The sequence below is a fragment of the Lissotriton helveticus genome, chromosome 4_1, assembly GCF_964261635.1.
Source record: "Lissotriton helveticus chromosome 4_1, aLisHel1.1, whole genome shotgun sequence".
NCBI lineage: Eukaryota > Metazoa > Chordata > Amphibia > Caudata > Salamandridae > Lissotriton > Lissotriton helveticus.
The window spans coordinates 784,290,043-784,313,590 of record NC_136063.1 but is presented as its reverse complement, the minus strand read 5'-3'; the positions used below and the strand labels follow the sequence as shown (position 1 = coordinate 784,313,590).

At 46.7% G+C, this 23,548-nt stretch overlaps 1 protein-coding gene across 1 annotated transcript in view; it reads left to right on the top strand.

The window, feature by feature from the left end:
- Positions 1-23,548, top strand: part of LAMA3 (laminin subunit alpha 3) — a 1,062,926-nt gene that overhangs the window by 528,118 nt on the left and 511,260 nt on the right. Inside the window, exons 21-22 of the mRNA XM_078687418.1 lie at positions 14,666-14,718; positions 14,798-14,903. Of these exons, the coding sequence (XP_078543544.1) occupies positions 14,666-14,718; positions 14,798-14,903 (159 nt within the window). The remainder of the gene's footprint in view (positions 1-14,665; positions 14,719-14,797; positions 14,904-23,548) is intronic.

Sequence of the window (23,548 nt, the reverse complement as noted above, 5' to 3'; positions counted from 1 at the left end):
CTCATCAGCACCACACTATATGTTGCCCCCTCCTCCGAAGCCACGGTAGGAGGGTAGACAAACCCAGTGTCTGGAGAGGTGTCCAGGCCACTGGCCTCCCCAAGGTCTCCTGTCCAGTCCTCCTGAGACTGACACTCCCTGGTCAGAGGGTCCTCAGACCCCTCCCAGTCCTCTTCCTCACCCATCTCCTGAAATTCAGGGTCCTCAACCAATGGGGCCTGTTCATAAAAGTGAAATTCACCTAACGGCGTCTGGAGCGGCGCCCAGCGGGGCCGTCCCGACGGCCGAACAGGAATGGAGGTAGGACCTGAGGGTCCGACGCCGGGGAGGTCGTCAGATCCACCGGCAACGAACCAGATCCCGAAGGAGGACCAGCGGTGTCCTGCGGCGCCGGGCCCGAAGGCGCCGGCGGCGTCGGAACAACTGGGCCCCTCGGCGCCGGGCCCGAAGGCACCGGCGGCGTCGGGATAACGGGGACCTGCGGCGCCGGGCCCGAAGGCGGCGGCGGCGGCGGGGCCGAAGCACCCGACGGCGTCGGGGCCGGAGCCGCCGACCCGCTAGGGCTCCCAGACGGGTCCGCTGGGCCCGGAGGCGCCGCGGCGCCCGTCGGAGGAGAGAGGTTCTTCATGGCCATGAGGAAGCGCTCGATCTCCTCCGGCGGAGCGTTCAGCCCAGGGACCGGAGGGTGTGGAGCTGGACGCGGCGCCCGCGACTCCGACGGAGCCGCGTGGGTGGTGTCACCTGAACCCCCGGCCGCATCGTGCGAGCGTCGGGGGGAGTCCGAGGAGCGATGACGCCGCTTGGACTTCTTGTGCCTCTTATCTGACGACGACTTCGACCCGGAGGAGTGCGGCCTACTCTCGGAGCTGTGGTGGCTCCGAGCCCGCGACCTGTCCCTCGACCTCCCATGGGATCGGGACCTCTCACGGCACGGGACCGACTGCCGGAGTTCGAGGCGCCTACGGGACCGCTCCCGCCTGGCTTTCGAAGAGAGGGCCCGGCAGTCGGAGCAGGCCTTGTCGTCGTGGTCGACGCCCAAACACGACAAACATACACGGTGAGGATCCGTGACCGACATCAGCTGGTCGCAATCGTCACAATGCTTGAAGCCGGGCATCCCTAGCGGCACCGTTTCGGAGTCGAGAGACTTCGAAATAGCAATCAAAAAGGATCAAAAAGTTAGTCAAAATTGACTAGGGTTACTGCTTTTTCCAGATCTGCGCTACCTGGCGCGGAAAAAAGAAGAACTGACGTCAGCACGCGGAGGCGGCGTCTAATACTCCGACGACGTCATCACGGCGCCCACGACGCCGACGACGGACGCGGAGCCGCAGACGACGCCTACCGACGCGCAAGGGTACTGCTACGCAAAAATTTCCGGATCCAGTCTGACGCCTGGGGATATTCTAAGGTAAGGAATCTAATACTAACGTGTCTCTTTCAGATACAAATGTGAAGTAATTTAACATGGCCTTCCTCCATTTGGGCTATTAAAAATGTGGTCTTTCAGACATGGCCAGGATTTTAAAAGTACTCCTATTAAAACCCTGATCTTTTGATTCTGTGATTTCCCAGAACCAGGCTTCATAATATTGGGATGGAAAGCCTCTTGCATTGCACTGGAGCCATCTCCTGCATCCTGTTCTGTGCAGTCTACAATTTTTTTTGCTGTTTTATTTCTTAGTCAGTCCAGCACTCATGCAAGCTCATTGAGGAGTCTCCCTAATCATAGAGTACGACTTCAGAGCAGTGCTTTAAGGTGGACGGGTACATAAAGTCACACCTCTGAATGAGTAGTTGCTGCCCTCTCTACCTCTCTCTGCTTGATATTTGATGAAAGGATAGATCTGTTCCCCTAAGAGAAGATGCTTACTGGCCTCCCCCATGTATTAGGTTCTGCCAGTCCCTCTCAACTGAGATCTTTTACTTTCAAACTCGTGAGTTATATATACGAAAGGTGTATCTGCTCATTTGTAAATGTCAAAGGTGAGTGTGAGGTCTGTGTGTGTGTGTGGTTCATAAGGTGCAAGGTTCTATGGATTTGTAGCAGCCTAAAAGGGTGGAGGGTTTTGTGCAAGGCTTCTAAGGTCTCTGCTTACCTGGAAGCCTGATCTTTTATGTTCCTGTCCCTCCTACTCAACTATATATTGATGTGGTGGATAGAAATGTCAGGCTTTCTCCTTTTGATGCTGCAGCAGTGCTTCCCTCAAGGTGCTGCCAGCTTCCCCTATACCTGCCTCCTTCCTGATCTACACATCTGTGAGATGTTGCCTGCAGTCTAGGGTCCAATACAGATTTTTCTCACCTGGAGGGAACCACCCCAGCGGTTGCTTCCATTGTCCATGGCCCTTACATGAGCTGATCATGCAGTGTCCATGCCATTTCCGGTTGGAAGGGCTCTCCAAATTTGAAAGATGATTGGTAAGCTCGCCCCATAAATCCAGGCCCAATTGATCAGTAACTTGTTTAAGGATTTAGTTACTGAGTGGCATGCACACTAATTGAGAGACTTGTCTTTCAGGCACAATAATCTGTTAGTAGCTGTCTCTCTGTCCAGGCTGGAATAATCTTGGATCCAATACCTTTTTTTGTTTTTGTACTATTTTTAAAAAAAACTTTATTTGTAGTTTTTTGTAATATAAACAATGACATACATTCATGTGGTCCATCGTAGGCAGCATAAATCATCGAATACGTGACTTTTATATGCTCTTCATGTTCCATATAACAAAGAAAAGTAACAGTTCTCATTGATCTCACTCACTGAGGACAACAGCAATTCACATTATATAGTACAGGCATGTCATACACAGGTATAAGGAGGTAGAGACAGTTTACTTCAGTGGAAGTGGAAACTAACACATAGATATCTTGGAGTACCATCAATGCTCGTCGACAATACTTTCGCCCGTCGCTGTGCCATAATACTACCATATATACCAGACACCAAGTGCGTCCCGTCTGTAGAGCTTGGCATGAGATGCAGCGGAGCCAAACTTTCAGGTTCCCGAGGAAAGTCCGGTAGAACTTCCCGCATCCCCTGTCTTAACCGTACATAATAAAAAACCTCAAGCGGCGTGAGACACACATCTTTAAAAAAGAGGGCCATGGACCGAAACATCCCCCCCAGGAACAAATCACCCCATTTAGTAACATTAAGGCGACGTCACAGTACTTGGAAACCTTGTTCCTGTAATATTATAATTACGGGTGATAGGTGAGAGGCATTCATGGTGAGTATATCAGCGTAATCTGTAACATCTGTGCCACACGCCTCCAAGCATCAATCGTACATGTCACCGGTGTAGGCGGTGTCTCAAGTATTCCTGCCGGGCCATGTATGAGGCCATTTAAGGGAAGAGGACGTGCCAACCAATCCTCCGTGGCTTTTTGAGGCATATAGGGCGTAGGTACCATCCAATGATATGCATAGTGGCCCTGTGCACTAATATAGTAGGCTTCAAAGTCAGGAATGTAAAAACCACCTTTATCATGAGGTTGCGCCATGACCGCCCATTTAAGCCATGGTTGTTTACCGCCCATATCAGGCGAATCAGTTCCGTGCGCAGAGTTTTGAAAAAAAATGCACCCAGATAATAAGGGATATTCAAAAAAATATATAAAAACCGGGGCAGTATTACCAATTTGATGAGCGAGGCTCTACCAACCATTTACAGGGGTAGGGAGATCCAACGCGTGATACTGGTGGTCAATTTCGTAATCGCGTGCCATAGTTTAACCTTAGCGTTTCCTCCCTGTCTCTAGACACTTGAATCCCCAGGTAGCAGAGGTCAGATTGACACCATTCAAGAGGGTAGTCCAATGGGAATTCGGTGACTGCAGGTGTAAGTGGAAAAAGTTGTGAGTTCCCCAATTTATATGCACCCCTGATATTCTACCAAACACCAGAAACTTCCGCAGCAAGGGATTAAGGTTTTGTTGTGGATCCGTTACGTAGAGCGTTAAATCATCAGCATATAGCGAAATCGAAATTTGGCGCTGGTAGCATTTTTAAACGCGCTATCTCGATGAAGCTGTCGCAGTCGACATGCTAACGGCTCAATCGCTACAGCAAAAAGGAGTGGGGAGAGTGGGCATCCCTGCCTGGTACCCCGCGTGATGGAAAGGGGCGAGGAAAGATGGCATTTATGAGTATTCTAGCAGTAGGTTGGTTATAGAGTAACTGCATCCAAGAAATAAACATCTTAGGGAACCCCATTCTCTGTAGTACTGCAAATAAATATCTCCATTATGCCTTTGAGGCATCGAGGAACACCGCAGCAACCGGAAATTCAGGTGCCACACTCTGTATCAAGGAGAAGAGAGTACGCAAGTTGTGATTATGGGCTCTACCCGGAACGAAACCGGACTGATCCGGGAGTATAATCTTTGTCATCAGCAGGGACAAACGAGTTGCCAACACTTTAGCTAAGATTTTCATGTCGCAGTTAATCAATGATAATGGGCGATATGAGTCGCAGACCTCGGGATTTTTACCAGGCTTCAATAGGGACGTGATCACTACTTCACGCATCGACTGAGGAAGTATCCCCACCTCTAACGACCCTGCAAATACCTCTCATAACACCGGAGCCATAATGTCAATATAACATTTATAAAACTCAGCAGACAAGCCGTCAAGGCCCGGTGCCTTGCCATTCTTAAGTGACATTATCGCTTTTCAGATCTCATCAAGTTCCAGAGGAGCGCTGAGGAATTCCCTGTGTACATCGCTCAACCAGCATAGGGCAATATCTCCCATGAAGTCATCAAAGTCTATCTCACCAGTATTCTGTGTGGTATACAGTTGAGTGTAATGCGAGATGCAAGTATCCAAAATACTTGCAGTGTCCCGCCATGTCCCTCCCTCAGGTCTGCTTATTTCCAAGATATTAGTATTGCAACGTGGGCTTCGTGTAATCTCAGATAGAGCCTTCCCCGGCCTCTCCCCCTCTCCGTATTTACGCGTCACCCAATGTCGCCCCTGAAACCTGGTTTCCCTAGCAGCTTCCTCCTCATACTCTGACAATTTAGCCCTAAAGTCTTTGTGCGCTTGTCCTGTGTCTCCACGCATCATGAGTCCCTCTAACCCCTTCAGGTCTCGTTCCAGGGTTTTTAATGTCAGTTGTATATCCCTTAAGACTCCGAAACTCTTGGATATACAGTAACCTCATACTGTAACCTTAAAAACCTCCCATATAATTTCGACACTATTCACTGATCCCTTGTTGCGCGGAAAAAAATCTGCAATCTCCTCCCCAAGTTCCGCCTTGAAAACCGTATCCAGCAAGGCATGAGGTTGGAGGCACCATGCCGGTTTGGGCCTTTTATAGCCAGGTATATGCAGCTTGATTCGAACAGGAAAATGGTCAGAATACGATCTGGCTAGGTGTGTAGCCCCGGTAAGACCCGTACTCAGACCCTTAGATATCAAACAGTAATCTAACCGCGCCCAAGTGCCAGTGTAAGATGTAAAATGAGTCCCCTCCTTCCTCAGAGGATAAACACTCTGCCAGCTATCCACCAAACCCCCCTCCTCCACTATACCCTGCAGCACCTCTCTAGTCTTACTATTGTAGTGTGCTACCCCATCAGCCCTATCTTGAGTGGGTATCAAGGCAACATTGAAGTTCCCTCCCCAGATAATGTGCATGGATCCAATATTCACTATTTTACCCCATAGTTGTGTAAAAAAATGCTGGCGTGTCTACATTAGGGGCGTAGCAATTAACAATGGTCACAGATTCGTTACCCAGTCTCCCTCATAGGATGACATATCTACCCATTGGGTCCAAAATCTCTCCATTAAGGGTAAAAGGAACATTCTTTTTAATCAATATGGCAGTGCCTCTAGCGTAAGAGGAAATCATCCGGACACTCGCCCATCTACTAGCGAAAGTGATATGGGAGTGTGGGTGTATATGCGTCTCTTGTAGCAGTGCGATCTGCACCTGGTGCCTGTCCAAGTATGCCAATATCTGTCTGCATTTCCTCGCATCATTCAGCCCTCTTATATTCCAAGTCATTATCGTTAAGGCCGAATCATTCCCATTCTCTGCCATGGCGCCTCAGGTATGCTGCATAATATTCCTGCGACATACTAAGAACCATCACGTCTCCTCGCAACATGGTATCCACCTGGACCACACAATGTATAACGTCATCCTGTACGCAATTAACTCCCCCCACCTTCCCCCACCCACTGAAGCATCCCAAACATGCCAGACATTATCCACAGCATCCCGCTCCCCCCCACGCAACTCAAACAAACCATAACACAACAGGGGTACTCCCATTGAGGTTTTTCCACCAGGTAGCACACTTGAACCTCGCCCCTATACAGGAGACCGTCCACACTCGTCAGTCCCCAATAGGCGACAAGGGCGTCTGGGTATATTCAGTTAACGTGTTACGCCCGCCCATAACATTTGTAAGAAGCAGCTCACCAATATGGTGCAGTATAATCTGGTGCAACATAAGAAGGAATACATTACATTTGTCCCTCCTCCTAATGCGGACATCATACCACACCCATCGTTCAAATGTATTCGCTCAACTGTGTGACGTGGTATCAGCCATGTAATAAGTCATTCCACATCGGAGAGTTGTGCCTCCTCCAAATTGTCCTGCTCTGCAGACGCAGCTGCACGGCGCCTGAGTGTCTTTAAAAATTTCTCCAGAGACTGTGGCGTCGTATGTATGGTTTGCTTTCCCTGGTGAGTAACACGAAGTCGCGCGGGGTACAACAAAGCATAGTTCACTTGCTCCTGTCTCAGCTTCTGCTTCACGCTGTTGAATTTCCTTTTCTCCTCTTGCACTCGCACAGTGAAGTCAGTAAATATAGTAAAGGTGAAGCCATCATAATTTAGTTGCTTCTTCTCTCTTGCCACCCTCAAGACCGCATCTCGATCTCGGTAATTAGGGAGACGCGCTATTATGGGTCTGGAAGTGGCCCCAGGAGGCGGTCTCGAGCCAAGCGATCTATGCGCCCTCTCTACTATGAACTGAGAAGAAAGCACACCCTCTTCAGTGACCGCAGCCAGCATCTTTTCAACGTATTGCTCCCGACGTCCCGTATTTGTACTCTCGGGCACGCCTAAAATTCTTACATTATTACTCCTACTGCGGGCTTCAATGTCTTCATTCTTGGCATCTATAATTCTCATGAGTTTGTCCATTTGAGTCACAGCAGTCTTGAGCTGTTTTGTGACGTCCTCTGTATCCGATATTCTTTGTTCCGCTTCTTCGAGCCTAGTATCATGACTGTCCAGTTTCCGCGCGATATTATCCATTCGAGTGGTAGGTGTGTCCATCTTATCTGCTATTGTCGCAAATCCCTGACGCATTTCTGTCAGTATGGTATGCATATCATTATCAGAGCTGGGAGTCCCTTCGGCCGTCACCTCAGTCACACCACTCCCCGTCTCTGCAGGGTGCTGCTTCGCATTCTTCTTGGCCTCAAATGAGAGACGTGGCTGTCGTGAGTCCATCCTGCCCATTTTGCACCACCTAGTCCTAAAGAAGGCAGCGGTCGGGCGCCTTACAATAATTTGTGAGCTGGATGATGATGATAGCTCCACTCAATGAGCAGTGACCCCCGAGTTCCTTGCGGCAGCCCTCAATCTACTTCCCAAGCAACACAGTAATCAATCTCGTCCAGAGCCCTCAGCGCGTTGTCAATGGTGCATTAAGCCTCGGCAGTACACTTCACACCAGGGAACCAGCAACATGCCGCTTCTAGTCGTTCACAGGAGGAACAGGTCTGGCAGCGTCACAAGCCCCCTAGCCGTTCGGGACGAATGCACCCTCCTCAGGACTCCACCACTCAGCGCCATATGTATGCACCAGTTTTGAAGCTGTCCGCTAAAACAACGCTACCCTGCACCCCCGTTCAAAGAGGGAAGGCCACTCACAATCCAAGCCTCCCCAGAAGCAGCACCCGCTGTCAGTGTCGGTATGCACACACGTCACTGCTTGTATATCCGCTTAGCCGGACAGAGAAATAGTCATTTGCCACATGCCACGCAATCCTCAGACTGTTCAACACGACCGTTGTAGGCGCACATCATGGCCGCCGCCATCTTGCCAGTAACACCGATGCACTCACCCAGTACCTCTCCGGCATCTGGACCCAGCAGATCCACAAGGCAGCAGCTTCGCAATCCGTGTTGCCAGGGCTCAGGGGGTGTCCTCTCCTGCTCAGCCGGTGTCCACAGCTCACCGGACCCGGGGATTCAAACGCACGCTATCGACCGGCCCACTCACCACGTAGGAACCACCGCGATCACGTAGCTGCTTCACCCAGCTCCGCGTCACCACAGAGGTCTCCCCGTTGCTCAGATGCCGGCATTCAAATAATTCTCGCCGTTTGCGGAAAGCACGATCTGAGCACTCCCCTCTCGCCCCCAACGGCTTACTAGTTAGAGGCAGATATTTAGAGCTTAATAGGCAGACAGAAACACAGGATAATTTCAGGATAAATCTCCGGACAGCAGGAGCCTCACATATCCGCGGCCATTCCGGAATAGACTGCTGCCAAGGACGAGTCTCCTTCGTCCATGGCCATTTCCATGCTGCAGAGATATTTGTGTGATGGCCCAGTTTTAGTGGAGTTGAGTGACTGTTGGCCTGGACCGAAAGTGAACATCCAAACATAATAGGGACTGCTGCACAACTAAACATCATCATTTATTGTCATCTGGAGCCAGACACTAAGCTGACCAAATGCGGCACGTACATTGTGGGCCTGAATGAAGGGAAGGTGAAAGCGAGGCAAAGGCTATGTTACTAAAAAAGGGTTATAGCACTGCTGGAAATTGTGCATGTAGCGCACCTGACCTATGTCTTTTATTGGATCCCAATGATAGTTCCCATAAGAGATTTTGTGATGCGATTAATTTGTTTTTTTTTATTTCTATGTGATGGAGACTCGCCACATTTGAGCTCAATCCATTGCCAGAACAATGGTGGAGGACTTTCAATGCCCAAACACATTTATATGGAAAGGAATTCAATTTAGTGCTGTTGGCTGAGCTAAAAATCAGTATTGGTCCAAGATCTGGAGGGCTAGTTTATGTTACTGAATGGCACTGTATGGTCAAGAGGTATTCTTGATATTTACACCCCTAATGTCCTGGATACACCTTTCTTCCCAAACCTGGTGGAAACAGTCTCTCTGTGGTTGGATATGTCAGTGATCTGGGCTGGAGATTTAAATGATACCCTTTCGGGTGCCCTGAATAGAGCTCCCCTGGGTTGGGCAATGTGCCTAACCTCACACAAGAGCTGCAAAAAACATTATATGGGCAGCACTTAGTGGATGTATGGATGGAAGACCACATAATATATTCTTGTTATTCACCTCCAAAAAAAATATTATAGTAGGATAGACTAGGTATTTCTTAAGCACAGTATTTCTAATAGGTATATATTACCTGGGCTGGAGCAAATCTGACCACTCCCCATGCTGTTTACAATATACGTGAAAGGGCTATAGAACCAGAATGGTCAAATGGTGGCTCAGGACAGAGTCCCATCAAGAACCCACTTTCTGCAGAGATATGAGTGAAGTTCTGTTGGGCTGCTTTTCCAATAAGGTGAAAGAATGGCACGCCATAAAGGTGGTAATGAAGGGAGCTGTCATAACTACAGTGAGACATAAAGAAAATGGAGACATTAATCATAGATCCAGTAAGTAAAAATTGCCATAAACCAAAGCGAAGAAAATAACTAACTGATAGTAAACAAAAGCACAGCACGTAAAAGGCTAGCCTGGCTAACAGAGCGGGTGACACATAGACCTTTTTTTCTTCGCATAGTGGATACGACTGGATAAATATACTGCACACAAATGGCAATTAAGACTGTCTTCATAGAATATTTCCAGGCCCTGTAAATGACTGATGCAATACCTGATCTATATGATGTTCATGTCTATTTAGAAAGGCTTGAATTACTACAGCTTACCCCAGAACAGAGAGACCGGCTAGATGAGCCTTTGACTAAAGAATAGTTACAAGACGCATTGAAGGTCATGAATTGGGAAAAACCTTGAGCCTTGCCAGACTACCTATTGAGTTGTTCCAAGCCTATTTTGGTACTCTTCTGAAATACTTGTGGAGGTATGTTCTGAGGCAGTTGAAACGTTCAAATCGTACAGCCATTTTTGATGCTTTTGGTGGACACTAAAATACTTACTCGAGCCATCGCTAGGATATTTTTTTATAATTGTTGAGGATTCAATATAAATTGATCAAACGGAATGCATCCCAGTCATAATTCCATACTTAATGTGAGGTCAGTGCACCATGTGAAAGACAATCTGGACATGGAAGCAGAAGCCAAGGCGGTGGAATCCCTCAACGTTGATAAGATAAGTACTTTGAGTCAAACCTAAGCCACGCAGTGGATGGAATACATGATTCGATACATTTTTGGTCAAGACTGCCACAACCTACCATGATCAGGATTGCACTAATTAAACTGGCTGTGTTGCCAAGATGTCTCTATGTATTTCAGGAAGATTTGTGCCTGGTCCTACTGAGACTGGGTTGAGAACTGGACAATTTGATGTTGTGCCTGATATGGGCTGGTACTGAACTGAGTATACAACTCTAAGGTGTTACTGCCTGATCTGCTAGGCAGATCACCTCCCAGAATGGCTTACAGACACCTCTGCCATGGGAACTCAGATAGCTGATACTAACCCTAATAAAAGTAGACTGGTAGTTATTCCACCTTGTCTCTCTAGTGTAGCAAGTTAGGTGTCCAGGAAGATCGTTAATGGAATTCCTTTGCATTCCAAGCCGTATGGTGGTGAATACGAAAATCCCATAAACTTTACTTAGGTGCTAAGGCGAGTGTCGGGATAGACAACAGATGTGAGCAAATAGGTGACATATTTGAGGGCGAGCCCTTACACACCGTTGAAGATGCAAGGGGACATATGCTAGGGTGAGGGGAGCATTTTCTGTTGTATGCACGGTTATCACAAACATGACAGGATACAGAGAATGAATTACAGTGTATACTGCCAGACTGTACAACACTAGTAGATTTCATGTCCCTAAGGCAGACCGGTGCCTTTGGGGACCACCCGAAACATAATCTTAAATAGTACAAAGAAAGAGGGTGCTATTGTCAGATCAGGAATGGGATAGGGCATTGGCGTACACAAAAATGAGTGAAGCAATGCCTAATTTTAAGTCACACATTTTAAGTATAATTATAGAACATATTTCACCCGTATTATTCTACATAAAATATATATCTCTGGCAACCTCCCATATGTCGGGAGGTTGCCAGAGATGCCGGTGAAGGGCTGTAAACTGGATACCCATTATATGGACGTGAGCAGTTCTGCAGGCTTTCTTGGGACAGATTTCTACACAATTACAAAAAGCATGTGGAAATATGGTGCAGCTGAATTTTAAACATAGTGCTGGGACTGCGCCCATGCCCAAAGAAAAATACATATTGTTGGGTAAGAGGTGCATAGGTATTCATTGGGTGCAGGTGGGGGTTTTGTGTGCGTCCCCTTGTGCACAGAGACATTAGCAAGGGTGGTCACTAACTGGAGATGTCCGGATGTGAATGATCTGCACAGAACCCCAAGGTAGGCAAGGACTTGGAATGCCGGAGTGAATTATGCAGGAACATAGGTGTTGACACAGGATCAAATGACGGATGGCTCTTAATGAGGTGTGGAAGATGTGCACACCCCCACCCCAAGTGCATTGGAACCGTCTGTGTCAATAATAATGTGGATCCTCCTTACCAAAGCTGTAACCTTGTAGGGAGAGATGATTTGCACAACGTTTCGAGAGTGATTATAAAGTTGTTTATACTGAAAACTGCCTATTAAACGTTCATTAACAAAACGTGAGGCTGCATAAGAGGTGCAAATGTGGTACAAGATGCGGAGGGTGAGAGGGCATAAACGTAGGGAGGAGGAAGGGGAACTGGGGAGAACGACTATTTCATTGTTAATTGTTTGTGTTTTGTGAATGTATTCAGAAAGGTTCGTAACTGTGGGTGCAATTAAGACTATTGTATTTGATAAACTGACATAAATGGGACGCTGAAACAAGTGTAATGTGAAAATGTCAGTAAAAAACTCTGAATACAAAAGAGAAAACTGTGGGGCATATTACCAAGGGTGGCGATAGGCAATTATCGCCGGTTTAGCGGCCGTTTTCTTCCGCTAAGGGGCGATAATTCTGTTGCTCTATTAGCAAGCTGTCGCTAACTGATGTTAGCGACAGATTTTAGGCGATAGCGAGCGGTTTGGGTCCCGCTTTGCATGTCAGCGATATTTATCGCTAATGACATGCAAATTGGGTGTACCCAACCTGTTAGCGACTGAAAGCAGTCGCTAACGTCGCTATCGCCTATTAGCAAGGAAGGCGTAGCGATGGAAATATTCTGGCTATCGCCAAAAACTAACGCCTGCTCAGACCAGTTCTTAGCTATGTTATCCAATGGGAGGTGGATAACATGGCTAAGAGCATTTCGTCACTAATGCGTGAATATCGCTGTATTCTCAGCGATATTCACACATTTCGCCGCTATCGCTGGACATTTTAGCACAATGGAGAAAAACGTTGCTAATAGCATGTTTTCTCCGCTAACATATCCAGCGATAGGCAGCGATAAAAACATCGTTGCTAAGCCTATTTAGCGATAAATATCGCTACTTGTTGTTAATATGCCCCTTAATTTCCTACTCATTGCCGATATTTGTACTTTTTGCTGTTCAAAACTCTGCTGCCTCTATTATTGTCTGCAAGTGCTCCGAGGCCCTTTGGAGCATAGTAGGTGCTAAAGAAAAGCCCACTATAAATAAATAAATATATTTCTCATTACACCGAGACACATACTGGACAGCATTGTCAGGATTAACAATGCTCTTTAGACATCACATTGTAGTCGTATCTCAAGGAAATATCTACGTGCTGATGTTTGATTTTCACAGGTCAATGGGGTGCTCGCCAACCAAAGGAAAATAATAAATGCAAACAGAAAAAAAGCCAATAGATCTGACTTGCATTTTGAGTCCTATCTAAAACGTTAAGAAAAGTCTGCTTCAGTGAAAAAAAACCTGCATGATTGGTTTCCCCATACAATACACCTGTGAGATAAATAATGTAATCTGTGATGACTTAGTGTACTTTTGAGATGTAATGAAGTCCCCCATTCATTGCAAAGCAAGCCATACACAGGAAGGGGAATGAAAAATTAAACAGACAAATCTAAAGGAGCCATTTTAGAAACCTTAGAATAAAGAAAGATGAATGAAAAACAGTACGGTTCTACTCTTAAGCCTTATAGTTTGCATGCAGCTCTTTCATTCTGGTTCATAACTCACTCAGATATATTACAAGAATTATAATTTATGACCCGCAGGTAACACACAAATCTCTGTAGCAAATGTTGTGGGCCACTGAGCTATCTACATAAAATACAAATCTTTGACCTGCTTGTTGCACGTTGTACTTTGTAACAGGCTCATTAATGCTCAATGCTATTTTATGTAACACCAGAACTACTGGGAATACACAGGAAGATGTTTCCATGGATTGGAATCCAAAGTAATGTTAAGCAAACTGAGGGGCATATTATCAAAGGGGGCGATAGGCAAATTTCGCCGCTTTAGCGGCCGTTTTCGGCCGCAAAGCGGCGATAATGCTATCGCCCTATTAGCAAGCTGTCGCTAACAGCAGCTAGCGACAGCTTGTAGGCGATAGCGAGCGGTTTGGGGCCCGCTTTGCATGTCAGCGATATTTATCACTATTGACATGCAAAGTGGGCGTACCCAACCTGTTAGCGACTGAAAACATTCGCTAACATCGCTATCGCCTATTACCAACACAGGCATAGCGATGGAAATATTCGCGCTAAGTGCGAATATCTCCAAAAACTAACACCTGCTCAGACCAGTTCTTAGCCATTATATCCAATGGGAGGTGGATATAATGGCAAAGACCCTGTTAGCGATAATGCGTGAATATCGCTGTATTCTCAGCGATATTCACGTATTTTGCCGCTGTCGCCGGGAATTTTATCGCTTTTGAGATAAACGTAGCTAATAGCACGTTATTTCAGCGATAAAATCCCGTGGTGCGTGGCGATATAAAAATTGCCGCTAACACTACTTAGCGATAAATATCGCTATTTGTTGATAATATGCCCCTAAGTTAATAATAATAACAATATGTACAGCTTGTTAAGATAAAGAAGTACTTATCTGAGCGAAGAGCAGCATTTAAAGAGGGAGATTGTTGACTGCATGGACTACTCATACTGTGTGAATGTTTTATTCTAGATTGCTTTTGTTTTATGATGTGATGTTCTTTCAAGTGCTGCGTGGAGTGGCATTAAAGGAATAATGCATAATGGTAGCCTCCAGTCTTGTAATGAAATTCACTGGGCGGAGTCAAAGCTTACTCTATGTACATTTGCAAGAATTGATAACAATAAGTCTCTAGCCAGCTTTACACAAGCCAGACCTAACATTTTAAGGATACTGAAAGCACTGCACCTGCAGAACAAATGCACTTCTTACAGGGCGCAGTCTATGACCTTGTATAACCAGATACCCCCAGCACATAGATATAAACTTGAGATCCTTATTTTATGTTTTTATGTTTTTAATGCTTCTTTACAGCCTGCCAGTGTAACATAAAGGGAACCATAAGTGGAGTTGCAGAATGCCAGCAGGTAATCTGAAATAGCCTTGTGTAAAATGCCAGTTTCCAATTAAACCAGCCCTAAACCCATTTCAATCTTTTATTCACAGGTGGATGGGCAGTGTCCTTGTAAAGTGAATGTGTGCAGCGAGCCTTGTGACACCTGTAACAGTGGCTATTTTGCTCTCACGGGTAGTAACTACTTTGGATGTCAAGGTACAGTGATGCCAAAGTGCATGCTTCCACATATCTTATGCATTCTTTAACAAGGCATGGTCTGTCAAGCATGAGCATTCTCTGCAGCCCGAGGTGTGTAGCAAAATTAAATCACATCTTACAACTTTTCCATCATTAGGTAGAATCGAAAGCATAAATATGTGTGTTTTACTGATGTGCAAACTCCAACTCCTAGTGGGTGAATGAAATGAAGTCTCGAATCAGACATTGACAGTCGAGTGAATGAGTGAGGCCTTGAAGGTAAAAAAAGAGTTGTGGTACTTAGAGTGGGACTAATGCAAGCTGTAGTAGCTGGTTTACCGCATGCTGTGGGAGCTTTGTAGATGTGCCTGCAGTGCAGTGACTGCTGGTAAGGTGCCCTTCCTAAAGGTGAATGTAGGAAGAGTGAACCTGAAAGTGGGTAGATTCAGATTACAAAGAGAAAAGATGCTTTAGAGTCTGTGATGGAGGCTACAAGTTAGTTGGCATATATTGGAGGTAATTGCTTAATACATATTCTTCTCTAAAGAATATTCAATGATTTATCTGATTAAATCAGGTTTAAAATTCATAAGCAGTAGTTTATAATTTGAACATTAAACAGTATTTGAAATTCATACGTATGTCACTGATATTCCACGTTCATTCAATTATAGTGATGTCCAACTGGAGTGCCAGCGGTTCCGGTATCTGTATATGTTATCATGTTTTAATATTTTGATAGAAAAAGGAAATCCAGCTGCAGTGCCCTAAGCGTGTAGTAATGTCTATTCCATATTTGGTTGTTTTGTCCACTGACAATGTCTTTCTACTGTTCTATCTCTCCCTGTGGTATTCCACCTTAAATGTGACTGCAAAATATCATGGCACCAGAATATTTTGTCAAAAATATAGAAGACCAGAATTTAATTCCACATATATGTACCTCAATGATATACATATTATATTGGGAGTAGGTAGTTATAGTTAGTACCTTGTTTCCATTCAAAAAGTGTTTTTCTTTTACCAATATTGCTGGCGCCATTTGACGAATCTTCACAACATTTTCAAAACTAATGGGGCGCTCAGGTCAGCTGGGGTCTTGGAAGTTTTGGGGTGATTCATCAAGCGGGGGCTGAGAAAAAAGGGGATCCCAAAAAGCATTTTCTCCATTTTATTTACCATACGAAACTGTTGAAGCAGCTACAGCCGAACTGCTGAACGGAATTACACCAAATTTGGCAGAAAGGTAGCTCTTGGTCCAGAGTGCACTCTTTTTGGTAAATGGTGTAAATCTGTTTGGAAGTTTCTGAAAAAATTTAATATTTACAGATATACAAATAGGGACGCAGAGGATCCGCAAACCCTTCCAATCTCGAGCCTTGCAATCTGATTGGCTGCCAACACTTCAAAGCAGGAAGTGTTGGCAACCATCTTGTGACTCAGTTGAACCGAGTCACAAGAAAAAAGGCGAAAGAAACAAGAAAAGGGGGCAGGGTAGAAAGACCCTGACCCCCTAGGCCTGCTCAGGGGTTCCCACAGGGACCCCAAGGGCCAATAAAAGCATTTTTTCTAACTTTTCAGTGGGATTTGCGCTGGGTGCATGAATCCGGCAGAAAAAAACAAAGCGAGGGCTCCTGAGCTTAATTTCTATTAAGACCCCGGGTGGGCCAGGTCTCGGGGGTCTCTATTGCCCCAGGGACCGCACCTCCCCAGGGCTTTGTTTATAAAATGGGGGGGCATGTGGCCCCCTGCAGTCCCAGAGACCGCCACCTCCCCGGGGCTTTATTCTTAAAAAATGTGTTGCTGCCCCGGGGACCACCACTTCTGCTGGGCTTTATTTATGGGCCGAGGGGCCTTGCAGGCCCACCCAAGCCCCGGGGACCGCCACCTCACTGAGGCTTTATTTTTTTAATAAAATGTGTGTGAGGCTCCTTTCCCCCCACACAGCCCCAGCGACCACCAACTCCCCGGGGCATACATTAATTAAAATGTGGAGGTACGTTAAGGACCCACGGCTCCAGGGACCACTACCTCCCCTGGGCTTTGAATCTGATGGGAGGGGGCCACGCAGTCCCCCCCAGTAGCCCTCCATGGCCCTGGGCCAGCTCCAGCAGTCTTCCGGGGTGCCCACCCTCAGGACATTGCAATTTGCTATGGCATGGCAGCAGCACTGCTCCCGCCATGCCATAGCAAACTCTGCTTCGCTTCATTGAATTGAGAGCAGGAAAAGTGCTCTTGCTTTCATGGAGAGAAGTAGAATTGCTTGTGGGCACCTTTGCACAAAAGCAATGCTGGCTCCCGCAGGAGGTGGGGAGCCGGCGGGGGCCGCAGGGTCATTGGGGCTCCCCCAACGGTCCCCAACGTGAGGCAAAGACTCGGGGATGGGGTCCCGGGGCCCAAATTGACCCGGGGAAGGTGGGCTATATGGCCCCATTCCTTAAAAATCGGCCTGGGAAGGGAGGCCGCATGGCCCTCCTCCCCTTTAAAAAAAATGCTAAACAAAGGCCCTGCCCTGGGGATGGGGTCCCTGGGGCCATAATCGGCCTCAGGACAGGGGCCGCGCGCCCCCTCCCTTTTCATTTTAATTTTGTTTTAATGGCTCAGGCCTTGGGGGATGGGGTCCCCAAGGCCAAAAGGGTCAAGGGAAGGGGGGCCACACAGTCACCCTTCCTAAACAAAAAATAAAAAGAAACCGGCAACTCACCGGAGGCCCCGTCCCCTCCCTACTCTGCAAACGTGCCTCCTGGTGAGTTCTGGGTTGGGGTATGAAGTCCCCTTCACTGGTGAGGGTCCTGATGAACTAACTAGCCCACCATGTACCTCCAGTAAGCCCCACATAGTGGGATTGCTGAGAGGTGGTAGGAGGCCACACCCCTTTGTACGCTACTCTGCAAACGCACCTCTTAGCACACTTCTATTGGGGTGATGAGGTCCCCTTGTGTCCAGAGGATCTCAGGACTAAAGTGGACTTCATCCACCAAGCAGAAGTGCGCCTGGAGGCGTGTGTGAAGAGTTGTGTAGAAAGGGGGCATGGCCTCTGAGTACCCCTCAGCAATCCAGCTGTGTGGCTTACTGGAGGTAACAAGTGGGCAAGTTGGCCCCCAGGGACCCTCAAGAGGCAAGAGGACTTCATCCCCCAACCAAGAGCACGCCGGGAGGTGTGTTTGCAAAGTGGTGGAGTAAGGGGGTGTAACCTGCAACCACCTCTCAGCAATCTCACTGTGTGGGGTTTACTGGAGGTAACAGGTAGGCCAATTGGCTCCAAAGGACCCCCAGCAGCAAAGAGGACTTCATCACCCATCCAAGAACGCACCAGGAAGCGTGTTTGCAGAGTGGTGGGCAAAGGGTGTGTGGCCTGCTATCAGAACTCAGTAATACTGCTGTGTGGGACTTACTGGAGGTAATAGGAGGTGTAGTTGGCCTCCACGTATGTCCTTGGGGCCAACTCCTCCTCCTGTTACCTCTAGAAAGTCCCAGATAGTAGGATCGCTAAGAGGTCTTTGGAGGCCAAGCTCCCCTTTCTCCTCTACTCTGCAAATGCTCCTCCTGGCACACTACTTGTTGGGGGATGAAGTCCACTATACTCCTGAAGTACTTCATGTTTTTTGGAGTGGAGTGGATGTACGCTGTGTGTAGTGGAATGATGTGGTATGTGTTGCAGTGAAAATATGTGGATAGAAAGTAGGTGGTATTTAGTGTATAGAAATTATATGGAGTGGGAGTATGTGTTATGAGAGTAATTATGTGGTATGGTAGTCTGTGTTGTGGAGTGGTAACCTCAGGTTTAGTCCTCCTCATTTCCATAGAAGCTAAACTATAAACTCAACGAGACACAAAAAAGAAGCAACCACAGAGCAGCACGTCTGGACCTAGTTAGAGGTATGAGCAGGGCCACTGGAATTATGCATCTGTTTGGCCGTGACAAGTTCAGCATAATTATATATTTACCGCATTTGCCACATAATCCATCATCTGCTGCATAATCTGCAGATTTGAACAAAAAAAACCTTGTTTCTAACTCAAACGGCTCAAACGTTACCAAAAATGCAGCAACACATATTACAGCGTGGTGGAAGGCCCCTTGCAAAGCTGGAATGCTCACCTGTTACTTACTGCTAAAGGTGGGTGTTAAATTGGTCCTAAAGGTGCGCAAACCTCTGATGCTTCTTTCTGCACCTCTCTTGCCTCTTTATGCAAGTCTCTTGCGTCTTTCTGTGCCTTTCTTCCTCTTTCTGTACCTTTCTTCCTCTTTCTGCCATTCTCTTGCCTCCTTCTGCACCTGTCTTGCCTCTTTCTGCAACTCTGTTCCTTCTATTCTGCACCTCTCTTGCTTCCTTCTGCACCCCACTTGCCTCTTTCTGTACCCCTCTTTCTGCACCTCTCTTGCCTCTTTCTGCAACCTTGTTCCTTCTTTCGGAACTTCTTGTGCTTCTTTCTGCACCACTCTTGCTTCTGTCTGCACCTTGCTTGCTTCTTTCTGCACTCCTCTTTATGCATCTCTCTTGCCTGGTCCTGCACCTCTATTGTTTCTTTCTGCACTTCTCATGACTCTTTCTGCACCTCCCTTGCTTCTTTCTGCACCCCTCTTGCCTCTTTCTGCACCTGTGTTACTTTTTTCTGCACGTCTCTTGCTTCTTTCTGCACCTGTCTTTCTCTACCCCTCATTCCTCTTTCTGTACCCCTCTTCCCATAGTTCTCTTGCCTCTTTCTGCACCTCTGTTGCTTCTTTCTGTACTTCTCTTGCTTCTTTCTGTACCTTTGTTGCTTCTTTCTGCATTCATCTTGCCTCTTTCTACACTCCTCTTCCCTCTTCCTGAACCTCTCTGGCCTCTTTCTCTCTTTCTGCACCTCTCTTGTCTCTATCTGCACCCCTGTTCCCTCTTTCTGTACCTCTATTGCCTGTTTGTGTACCTCTCTTGCCTCTTTCAGCAGTTCTCTTGACTCTTTCTGCACCCTGTTGCTCCTTTCTGCACTTCTCTTGCCTCCGTTTCTGTACCCCTCTTCCCTCTTTCTGCACCTCTGTTGGTTCTTTCTGCATTTCTCTTGCTTCTTTCTGCACATCTCTTGCTTTTTTCTGCCACTCTTGCCTCTATCTACACCCCTCTTGACTCTTGCTGTTCCTCTCTTGCCGCTTTCTGCATCTCTGTTGCCACTTTCTGAACTTCTCTTGCCTATTTCTGCACATATGTTGCTTTTTTCTGCACCTCTGTTTCTTCTTTTTAGTCACTTTTGCTTCTTTCTGCACCTCTCTTGTTTCTTTCAGCATCTCTCTTGCTTCTTTCTGCACCCTCTAGCCTCTTTCTGCATCCCTTTTTACCTGTTTCTGTACCTCTCGTACTTCTTTCTGCTTCTCCCGTATGCCTTTCTGCACTTCTGTTGCCTCCTTCTGCACCTCTTTTGTCTCTTTCTGCAGTTCTCTTGCCTCTTTCTGCACCTCTCTTGCTTCTTTTTGCACCCCTGTTGCCTCTTTCTGCACGACTCTTCCATGTTTCTGCAACTCTCTTGCCTCTTTCTGTACCTCTCACATCTTTCTGCTCTTCTGTTGCCTCTCTCTGCACATCTGTGGGCTCTTACTGTATTTCTCTTGCTTGTTTCTGCATGTTCTTTCTCTTTCTGAACTTCTATTGCCTCTTTCTGTGCTTCTCTTGATTCTTGCTGCATCTTTCTTCCTCTTTCTGCACCTCTCTTGCCTCTTTCTATTCCTTTTTTCCTCTTTCTGAACCTCTCTTGCTTTTTTCTGCACTTCTTTTGCCTCTTTGTGCACTTCTCCAGCGTCTTTCTGCACTTCTCCTGCCTCTTTCTGCCCTTCTCTTGCTTCTTTCTGCATGTCTTACTCTTTCTGCACCTCTCTTGTTTTTACTGCTCCTCTCTTGCCTCTTTCTGTACTTCTCGTACCTCTTTCTATACTCAAATGGGAAGTGCAACCTGTCAAGTTTAAAGATCTGTATGCTCACGTGACTGAGGTGTATGTCTACTTATACACGTATTCTCACATGTGTTATGCATCTAAAGATGGTAGCTTAAAAAGCGAGTAGCTTCTCCTATAGGTTGTCAAATCTCATTTCTGCTCTGTCATTTGGCAGCACAGGTAGACATGTCTTATGTATGTAGGTGTTATAGATCCCCTCAAAAATACTATGAAATACCTATCAGCCCTGTATTGAGAGCAGAAATAAATACATACACCTTCTTGTGCACAAATTTACAGAGCATGCTGTATGAAACACAGGTTTTCAAGTATTTGTATGTTTATTTTTATGTAGCATGTCACTGGGTGAAAGCACAGACACAAGCATGCATACCTTCACAAACGTGGTCAGACTTACAAGAGGGATATGGTTAGGATTGCTGTTTTACATTTGGTAGGCCTAACATTCTGAACAGTCGATGAATAGTGAACCTTCAAGAGAAAAGTGAGGTTTAAGACATCTTGAGAGAAGGATTAGTGATTAGACTACTTTGTTTGAGTCTATGGAAAGGTACAGTTGAAGTGGGCCTCTTTCTGCACCTCTGTTGCTTTCCGCACTTCTCTTACTTCTTTCTGCACCTTTCTTCCTCTTTCTGCACTTCTCTTGCCTTTTTCTAGATTTCTCTTGCTTCTTTCTGCACCTTTCTTCCTCTTTCTGCACCTCTCTTGCCTCTTTCTGCACTTTTGTTGCTTCTTTCTGAGCCTTTCTTCCTCTGTCTGCACATGTCCTACATATGTAGGCATAGTTAGAAATTTGCATTTAAAAAACCTTAGAAATTCACTGAAAAAAACACTGGTTTCCGGGACGTTATAGTGAGGAATTAGCATTTTCAAAACCTTAGAAATTCAAAGAAAAAAACAAAGATTACAGGGACGTTATAGTTAGGGTGATATTTCACTCTCACAAAACCAGAGAAATTCAGCCTTTATAGTTAGCTGAACTAACTATAACTCGCGCCCTACAATGCACTGCTGATAACATCACATATTACATCACTCATGAAAAGGTCAGTGACATCACTGATATATATCTCTCAAACCTAATGGTGTTTGCCAGTAGGTAGTTATAGTTAGGACCAAAGTTTCCATAGGAAAAACATTTTTTTGCCAATAATTTTATAGCCACTTGAATCTTCACAAAACTTTCACAAAACATCCTATTTTTGGGTCAGCTGATGTGCTGAAAGTTTCGGAGCGATCCTTCAAGTGGTGACTGAGAAAAAAGGGGGGTCCCAAAATATTGTTTTTCCCATGATATGTCTATGGAGATTTTCATGTTTGAAGACGACTACAGCTCGAATCACTGAACGGAATTACACCAAATTAGACAGAAAGCCAAAGGTGTGCTTTTTGTAATTTGGTGTAAATACATTCAGTGGTTTCAGAGATATTTAAGTTTAAAAAATATAGGTATCTGGGCGCCGAATAGCCTACTGAAACCCTTCTGAAATTTGGTTGGCTGCCAACACTTCACTGAGGTAGTGTCGGCAGCCATTTTGGGACTCAGTTGAACAGAGTCCCACCAAAAATGTTTTTAAAAAACAAAAGGGGGCAGGGTAGAAACATCCTGACCCCTAGGCCTCGTGTGGGGTGGGTGCCACTGGGATCCCCCAGGACCAAAAAAGCCTTTTTTTTTTAAATATTCTTCGGGAACTGCAGACCCCAGCTGAATTTGTTTTTTATAAATGAACCATAGGCTACTGCACTTCTTTCATTATCAGCCATCCAGGGGGCATTGTGTTAATAATGGAGGGGGGCGCACAGGCCCCCCATGCTGAGGCTCATTATGCCCCGGGACCACCTTCTCGTTGCCTATTTCACAATGAATGTAGGACTCCCCTACTGCCCCCAGGATCACCACCAGCCAGGGGAAATTATAAAGAAAAGAGGGGGGCCATGTGGCCTCTCTCAAGGAGCCATGCATGGCCCTGGGGACTACCACCCTCTAGGGCCGGCTCCAGCAATATTACAGGGTGCTCACCTCTGGGATATTACAGTTTGACTCCTGCCAAACAATAGCAAACTCTGCTCCGCATCATGCAACAGAGAGCAGAAAATGCTCTGGCTTGCACGAACCAGAGCAGAGTTTGCTATTGGACAGAGGGAGCTGCCTATTTGCAGCTCCCTCTGCCCAAAAGCAATGCTGGCTCCCGCAGGACACAGGGAGCCGATAGGGGCCGCGGGGCCTTCCGGCTCCCCCAGCAGCACCCAAGGAAAATTACTGGGTGCCCTAGATAGGATCAGAGTACCCAGTAGAGAGTCCAGGCTGAGAGGGTTGGGATCCCCGGTGCACAAATTGGCCCGGAAGGGAAGCTGCATGGTCCCCTCCCCATTTAAAAAACAAAACAAATGGGCAGGCCCCTGGGGATGTGGTCCCTGAGGTGGAAATCGGCCCTAGAGGGGTGCCGCGTGCCCCCCATAAATATAGAATATAAAAAAGGCTGGGCCTCTGGGGATGGGGTCCCCTGGTCGAAAATGGCCCAGGGAAGGGAGACCAAGCAGCACCCCTCCCTTAAAAAACTAAAAAAGAAAAAAAACTTTGACAAGTCACCGGAGGCCACGCCCCCTTCACCACCATTCTGCAAATGCACCTCCTAGCGCACTGCTGGTTAGGAACCCCTTCTGTTACCTCCAGTAAGTCCCAGGCAGTGGGATTGCTGGAAGGACTTATAGGCCATGCCCCCTTTCTCCACCA